Here is a 14,927-nt window from a genome sequence, read left to right as displayed (position 1 = left end):
AGGAGGAAGGGGAACACAGAGCGGGGCGTTTGGTTTGCGCGCTCCTCAGAGGAGGGTGAGGGAAGGGCAAGGAAGGGTGGGGGCGGGATAGTTACTCGAGAGCTGAAGGTCCTCCTGCGATCATCTTTAAGCCCCTCCAACCTACACTGGAGCTAGTGGAGATAAAGCATCGAATCACAGGCATCAGTGCATCTGTCCCGGCAACCACAACACTACAGACAGACAAGACAGACAGACGAACGGACGGACAGACAGACAAGAGAGACTGACAGGCATCCACTACAACAAGCAACCCTAGCAGGACAAAGGACAGCAGCAGCAAGGACGGAGCTGAGGACGTATAAGGAGGGAAGAGGGGAAGAGAGAGAGAGAAGAAAGAGTGGCTGGCTTTCAGGAGACAAAATAGCATCCTGTGGTGGCCATGCTGGAGGTCCCTAGATCTCAGGAGGGGGGATGACTTTTTGTTTTTTTTGCTTTTAAAAAAAAATTAAAAAATTACAATTTTGTCAGTGGTAATCAATTTTGTGTCTAATTAATATTCTAATTGGTTATCAGAAGTTTTTCACGCTTAAATAGCAGTATTAGCCTCCAAAATACAACATCAGTCAGGCTGTATTTTAATTTGTTTTTTGAGATTATACCTATTTATATATCTTATGTATTGAATATGTATTGTGTTTCTTGTTTTTGTTATTTGCGGCTAAAAGAAATAACCCCCAGTGTTAATTCAGAACTGTCATTATAACTTCAACCAAGGAGGCCATGATTTATTTTCTGCTGGTTTAGTTTGTTTGGCTGTCAGCAGGATAATGTAAAAACTACCAGGTATAGCATTAGCCAGGGGAGAACAAACCAAATTTTGGTACAGTTTTGCTTAACATGGTCAAACTGCACAAATGTCTGAAATTGACATTGGTGGACAATCTGTTATCTTTAAGTTCTTATTTTTGTTGCATTGTTTTTTAACTGTCAAAGACAGTTAAAATTTTTATATTTCCATTAAACTGGACACAACATTAGCACCTTTCACTCCATTTATTGATATATTACAACAGCTTTTGTCCATACACTTTCCTTTAATGTTATATTCTCTGTTTGACTTACTGTGACCTTTATTTTAGCTTTTTGTGCAGTTCAAGGCGGCCTGTTCACAGTTTTACTTTAATGTCTAAAAAACTGCTGAAAGGTCACAGTCCACGACAATATTAAATCAAAAAACAAACTATAAACTATCCATTTTATAAATGGTGTTTAATGACAAGCTAACAATGCAAAAAGTTAGCTGTATGTTGAACTTAGTGCATTCCTCCCAAGTTAGTTTACTCTGCTCAAGCTAGTTTACGCTTCTCACGCTAGCTTACTCCTCCTCAGTTAGCTTACTATTCTCATGCTAGCTTACTCCTCCCAAATTAGCTTACTCTTCTCATGCTAGCTTACTCTTCTCATGCTAGCTTACTCCTCCTAAATTAGCTTACTCTTCTCATGCTAGCTTACTCCTCCCAAATTAGCTTACTCTTCTCATGCTAGCTTACTCCTCCTAAATTAGCTTACTCTTCTCATGCTAGCTTACTCCTCCTAAATTAGCTTACTCTTCTCATGCTAGCTCACTCCTCCTAAATTAGCTTACTCTTCTCATGCTAGCTCACTCCTCCTAAATTAGCTTACTCTTCTCATGCTAGTTTACTCTTCCCAAGCTCACAGGACAATTATTTTGATTGGATCACATCTGAAATTTTTGAACACCAGATAGTTGCTAGAATGATTTCAAAACCCCCATTAACAAACCACCCATCGCAATGGTTACCCTAGGCCAGAAAACCAATGGGATTTCTACATTATGATTTTTGAAGCTTAAGTGCAATTTTTGGAAGTACTCATCAATGTAGAGCCAATTTGGCTGTCAACCTCGGTTTTTCTTTACACAGCCTACTCTCCAGTGGACCTCCATGATGGCGCCAGCTGTAGTTGTTAGGAGATTTGTGCCACAACTGTGCAGCCCTCATACAGAGAGCAAGAAGTATAGAAGACACAGAAAAAAAGACAAAGGTAGGGATTAAGGGAGCTAAATACAGCTAAAGCAAGACACAGATCAAACTTGCAGACATTGAAAAGCACATATGAAAACTAATGGTCGACAGCTAGGACATTTTCATATAAGGTGTGCCTTGGTTAAAAAAGAACAACAGAGGACAAAAGTTTAAAAATGACACACTAAACAATTACATCAATCTCGCTGACAGGAACATCTACTTAGCTGGTCTCTTTAGACACAAAGACAAAACCCCAAGAATCACAAGTTTTAACGTCTTATGTATCATTTATCTGTCCTGCAGCTAGTTCAGTAATGTTCAGTCACCGTGAACTACAACACAGCTTAAAAACCTTGATGCAGTGTGGAGTGATGACACTAAGACTGACACGGGTGGAAAACAAGACCTCAGTATGACAAAAAAATAGCTCCAAAGAGAAGATTGTACCATCAAAGAGTCATGGCAGTGGGGGAGAGGGAGAAGGGGACAGTTTGCATATGAAGATGAACACAGTGGAAAAGCTACAATGTAGGAAAGTGAGGAGAGTATGTGAGTGTAGAAGCAAAATGGGATGTTGGACATAGGGAGGGAGGGAAAAAGCAGACTGTCAAACATTCTCACACTCATTTCTAATCTACCCTGCAGCCCCCCTGCTACTGGTGAGAGACCGAAGTGACAGAAGAGAATGGACTCAAATGAGGGATGCAAATGTGAACATGCGCACATAATTGTCACAAAAATAAAGAAATAAAAAACCCTGAAAACCAATCTCGACAAATCTGTGTGAGCGTGTAAAGATTTGATCTGCACCTTCACTAGTCTTAATGGCATGCTGCAGTACAGCTGGAAATGCGCGTGCGCGCGCAGACACACACGCACACACACACACACGCGCGCGCGCACACACACACACACACACACACACACACACACACACAAATATAAACAAAGTTCCAACATCCATGCCAGAAACCTTAATCACCCTGCACGCAAGATTCATCGTTGCCACAGAAACAGCCTGACAACAGGTTGTCATGGAAATCTGCCAGATAGATCAATGGCAGATGGGCCAGTGGTGGTTAGTACATCAGGGATGCAGTTAGATACTTTGGGCCCCCTGAAAACACATAATAGTGGACCCCCATCACCCCTTAAATATTTTGCTACAAATAGTTTGAGGGTAAGTTGTGGAGTGTACACACAAAATAGCGAGCCACATGTCCTGGGGGCTGCAAACTGCTTGAGGAAATCAATTGATGGCGCCGATAACCGGTTGACTGAGGAGACGCTCCAGGAAATGATGGGATGCAACCGCCACAGTGCTGAGCTCAGCGCAAAACAAAGGAGCTGTCAGAGACATTATGCAAAAAGGGGAAGATTTAGCCGTTCACCGTGAGGAGGAGGGTGCCGTGATGGGGAGGAGGGAAAGAGACTTGCTTATTTCGCTTTCTAGACAGAGCAAGGGAGAGATGGAGCAGAGGACAAAACACTGGAGTGATAGCGACAGAGTGGTAGAGGCCAGGACAAAGTGCTACTATGGCAATCCATATCCTCCCTGGGGAGTGAAGGCAAGAGCTTGGGGCAGGGGGGCGACAGCGGCAAAGAGACAGAGTTACACTCTGGTTTGGCAAAAGCTCCTGCTTGCGTTGACTGCTGGATTGCAAATACATGGACACTCAAACCAGCTACATGCTCACATTCTCTGCAGAAACAAAATAACACTAGCCACAAGTCAAACAACCTGATGGGTGATGAACAGAAGAAAATGAGTGCTGGTGGAAATCTTGAAAGAGAAGCAATGAGGAGGAATGTTGCTGACCAGGGAAGGTGGTGATACACAGGGCAACTTTTAGGGCAACTGCTGCTTTAACTAACTGAATTTTGTTGCTAGGAAACATATATAATAACCTACGAAAGTGCCATGTGTATCACCGGGCTAGCTCTAAAATTAGCTCTGGATGGCCTACGCAATACACACCTCCCCTTATTATGTGCGTTTGTGGACCTAGCCCCATATAAACCTGGTACCTGATATGCAATCTAATGTGTGGATCTACTGTACATAGTGATGTCCAGATCGTAGTTAATACCAGGTCTAAGTTTGTTAAATGAGCCTGTTGTGGATTTTAACATCTGTTTCATACTTCCCACTGTAGCTCAGTCATCATTAACTGGGTCTGATGTAGAATTTCGACTACAGGAGGGGGCTTTTCAGTGTATCGTTGCCTAAAATGGTTAGCCTCTGTCCCTCTGCTGCCTCCCTGCCAGCGTCCACGTGTGTCAGTGTATGTAACTAGCATGGTCAGGTGCTATGTGGGATGCCAGTGCCCTGCATGCCGGTAGAAAAGAGGTTGGTAGAAGGTTAGCGGGTTTACCTGGTCCAAGGTAGAGTACCTTGACTTGAGCGTGATGACCTCATCCAGGTGAGCCCTGAATTCTCTCCTTGAGGCCTGGGGGAAGCCACAGGATAGTCACTCATCGTCATGCCACACACACGCACGCACGCCACACACGCGCACACACACACACACACACACGCGCACACACACACACACACACACACACTCACACGCACGCACACACACACACACACACACACACACACACACACACACACACACACACACACTCAAAAACAAGCAAGAAACAGGCATGCACATCCACCCATGGCTTTATCCAAATAACATATCAGTTAGTACTGCTTTTGAAACATGGTCTGCTCATTTTAAAGCACACACACACACACACACACATGCACGCACGCACACACACTCACTCATCTCAGGACTAAGCCAGTGCTAACCCCATACACACATTCAGCAACTGACCAAAAAAGAAATGGTAAAAGAAGTGGCAAATGTTATAAACAGCTACCATAAAAGTAGAAGAACAGAAGATGGATGAAGAACAGAGCCACTTCGGAACAACTGCTGTAGTGATCACATCTATCTGCTTGTGTGTTCTACGTGTGTGTATGTGTGTGTGTGTGTGTGTGTGTGTGTGTGTGTGTGAGAAAGAGAGAGACAGAGACAGAGAGAGAGAGAGAAATAAAGAGAGAGAGACCCTCAGGTCTGGCCTTGCGCTAACCTCATGAGCACAAAGAACACTCCAGTAACCTGTTAGTACTGTCATATTGCACTGCATTTTACTCTTTGTATATTGATTTAATTATTTTCAATTAATAAAATGTAGCAAATAAACTTAAAAAAAACTGATTTCAAACTATTAATGGAATTAAAGTTACAGCTGGCAAAAAAATTGAACAAATTTAAGAATTTAAGAAGAAAACATATTAGCCAATATTTTTTAAAAATCCATCACTTGTAAAAGCTCCCTTAAATATGGTTATCAAACAATAAAAAGGCTGCAATGTTTTTTAATCTTTGAGATGCCTCAAAAATGATGAACATATGGAAGCAAAAATATAAAAAAACAGTCATACTTGTAGGTACCTTTGAAATTACACTATCTGGAGATAAGCCAATCAATAACGTGATCTCTCAGAAAATGTGATTAAATAATTAATCTTGTTTCCTTGTGACAACAGGTCAGTTTATCTAAGACATGCAGGTTTCTCAAGTTAAGAAATTGGTTAATTGTTATTGGAAATAGGCAGTATATTAATACTTGTTAATTTGATATGAATTTGAGGATTAAACAGCTCACTGGTGATGGGTTGATATGTTTTGGTATTAGACAGCAACTGTGCTAAAAACACAGCAATGGAATACAAATACTTTGGAGGAAAATGTACTTTTGTGACCCGTTTTCAATTGGAACAAAAAACCCAAAATGTAGCATGTGGAAATTAAGTTAAAGTGAATGTTGTCTACCAACATCTTTGAGATTTTTTGTGTAATTTTTAGTCACATATAATTAATCGATTCTGATGTCCATTCCATGTCTTCTCGCTGGGCAACACAGGGGCACTGCAAATGCTTACAGCACCAATTGTTTCACAAGCTGCCGTGTGTGTGTGTGTGTGTGTGTGTGTGTGTCTATGTGAAAAAGGCCCATTCAAAGGAAGCGAGGTGTACACACAGAGGGAGGAGAAACACACATTGTTTGTTCAAGCAATATCCCTTTCATTCAAATACATAATTCAAGCATCTTTCAACTTCATTTCTGAGGTTGAAACGTAGTTGAGGAATATGCCAAGTGATGAAGGTTTGTTTGTTTTGGAGGCTGTGTGAGAGGGTTAGGTGTAGTACGAGGAAGGGGGCAACAGGACATTCTCCTAAAAGACAAAACTGGAATAAAAACATAAGAACATATCCACAGGAACAGAAAGGATTGTGGGTAGAAAAATCACACAGAGACAGCAGGAGCACAGCAGGCAGGACAACACACACACACACACACACACACACACACACACACACACACACACACACACACGCACACACACACACACACACAAACAAACAAACAAAGGATGGGTATTCAAGGTGGGAGGCAATCATGCCAGACAGGTAGTGATGTGAGGTTGGAGAGGAAGGGGGTTAGAAAGCGATGCCGTGATGACGCCACAATGACGGCCATAACGATGCATTAGAACACATGCAGGAGTACCTCAGCAATGCTTAGGGTGGATGAACAGGAGGGGAGCCGCGCCTGGTGCCACGAGAGAGCGGAGGCGAGAAGAGAAGAGGGTTAACAGAGCCAAAGCCGGGTTGAGCAGGGGACAGAGGCACACAGAGACAGCACCCCCTGGCTTTCAGGAGGACATCTGCACGAGCAGTCTCTGTGTGACTGTCTCGGATGGGCCAAGGCAGCCAAGGGCATGACAAATAGGACAGGACAGGATAGAACAAGACAGGACAGGACAGGTCAGGACAGCAGGTAGGAGTTGCACGGGGGTCTAACACCCTTTTAGGATGACAGGAACAACTTTATAGGAAACATCGAACAACAAGAACATTGTGCTGATTGTCAAATGCAGCTTCACTCGAAAAGTGTGTCAACTTGTTTGTGGGTTGTGTGTTTATGTTGAACATACTTGACAGCTAAAGAGAGCGTTGGTTTTTATCTGAACATCAAAGTTTTTCCTGCACTTGGGAGACAGTTAGAGAAAATGAGCATCATTCATAGTGCTAGCAGGGTCTTCCTGCTGGGGTCTGATAGACTGGTTGAAATGCCGCTAAACAACTCCATTGTTGTGTTTCTACTCATCCAGAACGTAACTTGACACATGCACCATGTGTAACACACTCTTGGGCACCTGGTTGTAATTTTTGCCCTTCTGGCTCTTGACGTCTGCTCGAAATAAGGAACCTCAAAGCATTTGTGCTTTGAGATTTGATGTATCCATATTTTTGTTGTATCTATTTAAATCCGTTACCATCCAAGTCCACGATACATGACGCGTATCACTGAATAAATGCAAGATATTAGACAGAGGCACCATTTTAATAATGTCCAAAATTCAAACATTTAAAAACTCTGGATAAGTTATTGTCCATCCCTATAGAGAACATTTATACTCGAACCACTGAATGTGAAAACAACATTCTAACATCAAACTTTGCACATAAATCATTCAATACAGAAGATCCACACATTTCTGACAAGGTTAATGAAAAATACAAATGAATTTGTGTAAATATTGTTGAAGAGACAGCCTTAAAATTGATATTTCCTCGGCAATCATTCTAGCCAAGTACCAAATAATATTTAATTATCCTGTTTTCTTAATCAAAACATCAAAATCTAAAAGCCAGATAAAAACGGCCATCTGTGAGGTTTTCTACTCGTCTGACACAACCATTAAAACACAAAGCTCACAATGAATTACAACGAAGACCATTAGCTAAATCTCCATTTCCTTATAACATTTTAGATGAAATCATGAATCACTTTATCAAAGCGGAGCTGTCAAAGCGATGAGCATCTCGTGCCTCCTCGTTAAAATGTTGTAGATTCACAGTAGTTGCCCTCATCGCATTCACCGATCAGATAATGGCCACTGGCAGGAAACCACAGCAGGTGACACATCCAGGAGTTAATTATGGAGCCATTTCTAAAATAGGACCCTCGATCTGCCAACATTCACTCGGAAATGTAGTAGTTGTACATCTAAATGTGGAAAATTACATACATTATTACACCGTCTTTCTAACTAAAGCACCTTTGCTCATAGTACGAGCCGTGGTGGAGTGAACTTTTAAATTCTACACAGGAAAACAGCATTCTCGTAGAAAACCTTCCTACTGGATGCAATAGAAAATATGGAAGAGAATATTCTGGCGACTTCACAATTTTTTGAAATCTATCTAGGCCATCATGATCCACAGAGCAACATTTTCAAGGAACTGGAATTAAAACTCCCCCCAAAATCGAAGAAAACAGTGAACAGCTCTCGTCTATGATGCCAATTTCTACAATTGTACCTGTTTATCTAGAGTGGGGGAGGGGTGCATACCTATAACAGAGAACAGGGACTTATTCTCATTCTCAACTCTATTATAGGAACAAGTTATCATCACCCACTCCACTGTTATTGTGAAGATTCCAGCAATGGAGAAAGCAACATTATACAACTTTACCTAAAAATAGCAGCTTGAAAAATCACCCCATGGTTCACTGACTTATAATAAGGAGAATGGAGGTTCTTTCGTTTCCAGCCCTGTGGCCCGAATGCTTGTTCTTGCATTTTTGTGCTTTATACAACAACAAAAAAAGACCTTATTCATAGCACTGACGTTTGACCTGTTTACTGTCTTTACACCGACTATAAGAATCGGACAGCGACAGCGTCATTGACAGAGGCACAATGGCAGGGGATGTCAGAACAGTAGAATCTAAATTTTGCACATACTGGGCCTCATTAAAAAAAAGTTCTTCGGCACTAATTTGTTCTTACACAGATTAGGCCTCAATTTAATTTTGCATATCAGAAGCAATGCTTGAAATTTGAGGCAAAAACATCAAATCAATTAAAATCAAATCGAATCAGATAAAAAGGAATCAAATCAAATCGAATCCAATATAAAATGTGTGGAAGAAATAAATTGTGCAGGAGAACATCAGTGTGAGGATACAAGTTAAATACAAGGAGAAATACTGGAAATTTTCTCGAATGAGCACTGAGACACCTTTAGTATATGTCACTGGTTTACACATTCCTTCAATCGAGATTCTGTTTGATGAATGTCAACGTCTTTTGAATGATGTCACTCATTCGGTGTGCAAGATTCTGATGATTTGCTATCTGTTACTTGTCAAATTGAATTTGTGTGCCATCACAGGAAATGAATTTTGTGCTTACACTTAGAACACAGCAAACATCCCTCCCCTGAATAAATAAAAATGGAGGAATAATTCACCTTAAAATCCAAATAACTGTAGCTGACGGGATGCGTGCGCTTCAGTCCAGCACTTCTACCTGCGACTGCCCTCCCATGGCCGTCTCATGTCCGCACGTTAGAAATGACTCACACGGTCAAAAAATTAAAGAGCTACCGAGTGAGTCGCAAGTGTTGTGGTGAGCGAGTGCGAACACGACTAATTTGACAGGCCAGCGTTATGCTGCTCACCAGTCTCCCCCGCTTCTCATCAGAAGCCCACATGGTCAATGGGCACGCTCAGTACAGCTGGTCAGACAGTCTCATCCACTCGTCTTGCTGCCTTTCATTTCCTGTCTGTCCTCCTGCATCCTCTCCCTTTCTGACTCCGCTTTTCTGTCTCGCTATTCAAAGCCCTTTTTTTATTCTCCCTCTGTCCCCCTCAAGGCAAACTGTCAGTCAGTGGGCGTGAGTAAATATAATATCGCGTACATGCACGCAAACTTAACACATACAGATGCACGGTCATGCTGCACTTGTGATGAGGCAGACATATTAAATACTCATTATTGTACTGCAGATTTGTATATATTTATCAACCCTCATAAGAAAGTTGCTGGATTTAGTCATGAAGTGACTTGACCCACATACAAGCTGAATAATGCAAGGGGAAGGCTAAACGTGTGTAGATTAATCAGTCGAAAGAGCTGTTTCCTTCTGGCTGTATCCATCTGGTCTCTGCAACAGAATATTACAGATATCAAAATACATCCTGTTTCCTATCTCAGCCATCCCGCTGCACCTGACATTTAACTGGACAGACTCATCCTTCACAGCTAAATTTATATCGAACTGCCTTTTTTTCCCATCCAGTTATTGAAAGCTGTTTTCTCTCTAGTTAGAGAGGCAGATATATGCTCCATCTTGACATGCATGTTACCCCTTAGGCTAAGTAAAGACAAGACTAAGCAGATTTAAAAAAAAAAAAAAAAAAAAAAAAGGGTGTGTGTATGTGTGGGAGAAGTACACTGCAAAAAACAACAACAACAACAACTCCTGATCAAGTCATTTCTGTCTGCATTTGAGTCTTATTTACTTAAAAGAAGTGGAAAAGCACGTTAGCTCGCTGAGAACGTTTCAACATTTTCCCCGGTCAACTTGTTTCATGTCTCACCCCAAACAGAGTAATATTCTTTTATTACGGTGCAGCCTCATCACATGAAAAATTCTTTAACAAAAAAACTAAAGAAACAAGAAACAAGTTGTCATGTTTACAATGAGTTGAAGGAGAAATCTAATATTCAACAGATACGCTTAATAGTTTTCTTGCCAAGTGTGATGATATTCCTATTGGATTAAATCTTCGCTAACAGTAGCTATGTTAACTTAGCTTAACACAAAGGTTGGGGTGGGGGGACTTTGTCAAAATTGGACAAAATCTGCCTACTAGACTCATTTTAGATCATGAATTGGAAAAACATGAGGTGAAAGATTGGCTAGTTCACATAATATGACGTAAAATGTTACCTGTTTCTAGCATTTGTGCTAAGCTAAGCTACCTAGCTGGTTTCCAATGTTTATTCAATGAAGAGATGTTGAACTCTCAATGTTGAGCATCATATTTTAAAACTGGACTTTAGACCAACAAACTTAAAAAAAAAAATCCAATTCTAAGATTTCTGGGGAGTCGGTGATGAAAGCTGGCTCCGTTTCATCACCTGCCATCGGACAAGCTGATAGCAAAATTGGATAACATGTTTTACACAGTAGGACACAGTCAATATGCAAATTTACACTCGTCACTGATTATCAGGTCAAGATTTGGACCAGAATCAATTAGCAATACTTAATTAAAAATGTTTTTAAGCTTAATTAATCTCACTAGCTTGCACGGTGTTACAGCATGGAACAGTTTATTGCAGAGCAGCATCAGTACAGCTCATTTTGCTGTGACAGGTGTTTAGACTCATTCTGCACAGCTACATCAATATCCTGTTGCTTCTTCTCGTCAGCTGTTTAAAGCCATCATGGATTCTGAAAATGCAGATTCTACAGTTCTTCATCTGCCCTCATTGCCATTTACAGAAGTGTTCTGGCTGAGCTGCCATGTTGGTGGCTAGAGGAAAACACATGATAACTGTGGGGACGAAGCTTAAGGTGTCAGGATCAGGGCGTTGGTTATTGTATTCTTATATTAACTGTAAGTCCAGTGGGCAGAAGTTGAAGCTAAATGAGGAAGATGGAGGATCAACGTCTGAGAGATATAAATGTTAATGCAATGGAGCCCCTGTAATTTACCATCTACTCGTTTGCCGATTTCCTCCACATCTTTATGTAACCACTTATCTCATAACAATGCAGACTCTACATCAGGCACACAACCTCCTTCATCTTCTTCCTCTTCCTCATCCTGAAGCCCCCCTGCTAGTTTAAGCTAGTCAACAGTCCCATCGGTACATTACTCACTGCCCACCCACGACTCACCCCTCTACCCCCTAAATCCATGGCCTGACAGAACAACCTCCTCCTTTGGGCATCATCATCCTCATTAGCAACACACACACACACACACACACACACACACACACACACACACACACACACACACACACACACACACACACACACACACACACACACACACACGCACAAATATGTATTAAGGCCCACAAATTATATTTACAAAACACACACTGTACCAGCAACACATCCACCCCCATGCCCACTCAGCTAATAATACAAAATCCTTTACTTATTAAAAAACAAGCATACAAAAGATTTGAACGCGCACACACACACACACACACACACACATGCACACGCGCATGCACACACACACACACACACACACACACACAAACACACACACACACACACACTCAAAACTTAAAAACATTCTCGCAGATATGCAGGAGGAAAGATGTTACTTACCATCTTCTGCCTGGAGTCGGAACAGAATGAGCTCCCCGGCACATGCACACAAGAACACACACACGCGCGCACACACACACACACACACACTTTTACCGGGAGAGGATGAGTGAGTAAGGGTGAGCGAGAGAGTAAGAGAGCGACAGGAGGAGATAAGAGGGGGAAGCTGGAGTTAGAAGGACACAACAGAGCAGAAGAACAGCGAGGAAATGCAACAGAGACAATAAGGAGGAAGAAAAAGAGGTGGAGGAGGAGGAGGAGGAGGAGGAGGAGGAGGAGGGTATATCTGCACATATGGTGCTGCGCTGCGCTGAATCATACATGCATGACTGAGGTCTGTGTGCATGTCTGTGTTGGGATGTGTGTGCATTTCCCATCGCTTAGTGCATGAGGGAAATGACGGGTGTTGCTTGCACATTCGACATCTAAACCCCTCACTTGTTCTCACTGTTCTCCTCCTCACTCTTGTTCTGTCGGTTTCATAATGATTTAAGATGATTGGGCGAGAGGGAGGCAGGGCTTTCTCTCGCCCTAAATGTGGTGAGCGACTGAACTCTCACTCTAGAATGGACAAAGATAAACACACAGAGAAACAGGCTGTGCAGGACGGGCCTAACTATCCAAACCTCAGTTTATAATCCATCCCCCCTTCCCCAACCACCCACTCTCCTTCATTCCTTGTCCTCTCTAACTCATTAGGTTCTCCCCCACTTTCTGTTCCTTCATTCTCCCTCCTCTTTTCTTTCTCGCTTGCTCCATCTCATAAATCCTCCCCACCACCAGCAGGCCAGGGGGAGAGTAGTCACTTTTATGAGCCCTACTGCACTGGAGGAGGACAATAACACATATCCAGTATTACAGCTGCCACACACACACACACACACACGCACGCACAAACACACACACACACACACGGACACACAAGCCATCAACACTGTCAGGTAAAAACCAAACGTGAATAATTTCGGCAAGAACACAAAAGCATATAACAGGTCCCATTTATCGTTTTCGCAAGGCAATAAACCTTTAAGGAATGACGACATGAGCTGTAAAACAGTGCCGGATAGTCACTCTGTTCCAGGCCACAATGTCCTTTCTTGATGGGACCAACACTTACTCACTACAGAGGAGCCACTTATAAAGTTCGATGTGATTAAATTAAAGAGAAAAGAATTAAAAAAAAAAAATCATTTTTTTTGCAGACTTCGCAGCTTATCCAGAAAGTATACTTTGCTCAGTGGTGGACCACGAAAACTGCTCATATTTGCAAAGGTGGCATCTATTCATCAAAGTTCTGACAATGCTAGGTACAGTAGGCACTCCAACCTTAAGCATCACGATTGGAACCACTCAACTGCGCTTTGAAAGTGTGTCCAAACATGAATACTAAATCAAATATCAATTATAATAGCATTTTTTTCTTGGTTTTTGTTTTTCATAAAAATGGCAAACCAAAATGTGTTACAAAGCACATGGGAAGATTATCTCTGTTTATTTGTCAGATACGTCTGGAAACGTGCAAGTAAGGCGGTAAATATGCAAAGATAGTCTACAGATATTGAAGTGTGTAAGTTTCTACTACTTTTTAAGTATTCATGTAACACTTTTTGTCCTGTCATAGAAGCCGCAACAAGTTCACCTGGTAGATGGGTCAGATAGAGTTCTGATCATCATAAATGCAGTATTCTTTTCAAATATCTGAATAATATCCAAGCTTGTTGGTACTTCAAAAACCAGGTCTTACACTCGTGTGATCACACTGCCCAGAAATGGTGCATTGAAAATAGTGGGCCTCAGCATGGAACAGTAGCACATACACAAGCAGGGGAGGTAGAGTGGCTATCTAGTCTGAAGGGTTGCTGGTTTGATCCCAGAGACTGTGTGAGAGGGACTCGGCACAAGAACTTGCTCCTGACAAGTGGGTCAGCACCTTGCATGGCAGCCATCACCATTACTGTGTGTGTGTGTGTGTGTGTGTGTGTGTGTGTGTGTGTGTGTGTGTGTGTGTGTGTGTGTTTGTACATATTTGAGTTCAGCTAATGTAAAAAGGCTCTATGTAAATACAGTCAATTTACCATCTGGCAACTCAATGGACACAAAGGATAATACTGAGCCTTAAACCAACTAGCACGGGAGTCCATACATGGACCATGAGAACAGCATCTGCTCCAGTCGTGGATAACGTAATGGAGGACAAGTGAACCCAATGAACATTGAGCAACGTTTGGCTATGATAGCTCTACAAAACACAACTACCCAAACAAAAATGTACAAGTAAGGTTTTGAAAGCAACCTTAAACTCACACAGGCCATATGAAGGTAAATGAATATACCAAACCAACAAACACACAAACCAACAGTTGTGTTTCCAGTATTTCAGAGGAGCTTGAAAGAACTTTTCTGAAGATTTACTCTACTTGGCTGACCCTTAAATTCAAAATTACATTTTTTGCCCTCAAAAAGGGCTCAAAAGCGAGTCCCTACAATGTGACGATAAATGGATTTATGTCCCCAAAACGTGAGTAATACAAATACTCACACACTCGTGCACACAAAACCCAAATCCCCAGCAGAGGTCACTGACACCGCAAGCTAACAGACCCCAGCGGACATTAGTGCTGCCACTCCAGCAGAACACACCCGAGTTTCATTGCCGGAGCTCAAAACAAGGTCAAGGGGACAC

The 14,927-nt window shown here is 42.0% G+C and overlaps 1 protein-coding gene across 8 annotated transcripts in view; it reads right to left on the bottom strand.

The window, feature by feature from the left end:
• The window catches only part of gphnb (gephyrin b), a 104,993-nt gene that overhangs the window by 20,710 nt on the left and 69,356 nt on the right, over nt 1-14,927 (bottom strand). For 2 of the 8 annotated variants that reach the window (XM_086188595.1, XM_086188596.1), the window contains exons 9-11: nt 6,603-6,644; nt 4,406-4,480; nt 96-152 (exon numbers count right to left, since the gene is read on the bottom strand). The exons of 2 other annotated variants lie outside the window; for them this stretch is intronic. In XM_086188595.1, the coding sequence (XP_086044721.1) occupies nt 96-152; nt 4,406-4,480; nt 6,603-6,644 (174 nt within the window). The remainder of the gene's footprint in view (nt 1-95; nt 153-4,405; nt 4,481-6,602; nt 6,645-14,927) is intronic. 4 more of the 8 variants (XM_086188597.1, XM_086188598.1, XM_086188600.1 and 1 more) reach the window with 4 other exon arrangements.

This window comes from Aulostomus chinensis, chromosome 20 (assembly GCF_037954235.1).
Source record: "Aulostomus chinensis isolate RoL2024-O1b breed Wild chromosome 20, RoL_Achi_v1.0, whole genome shotgun sequence".
Taxonomy (NCBI): Eukaryota; Metazoa; Chordata; class Actinopteri; order Syngnathiformes; family Aulostomidae; genus Aulostomus; species Aulostomus chinensis.
The sequence above is the reverse complement of the archived record's forward strand: the minus strand, read 5'-3'. Positions and strand labels throughout refer to the sequence as shown.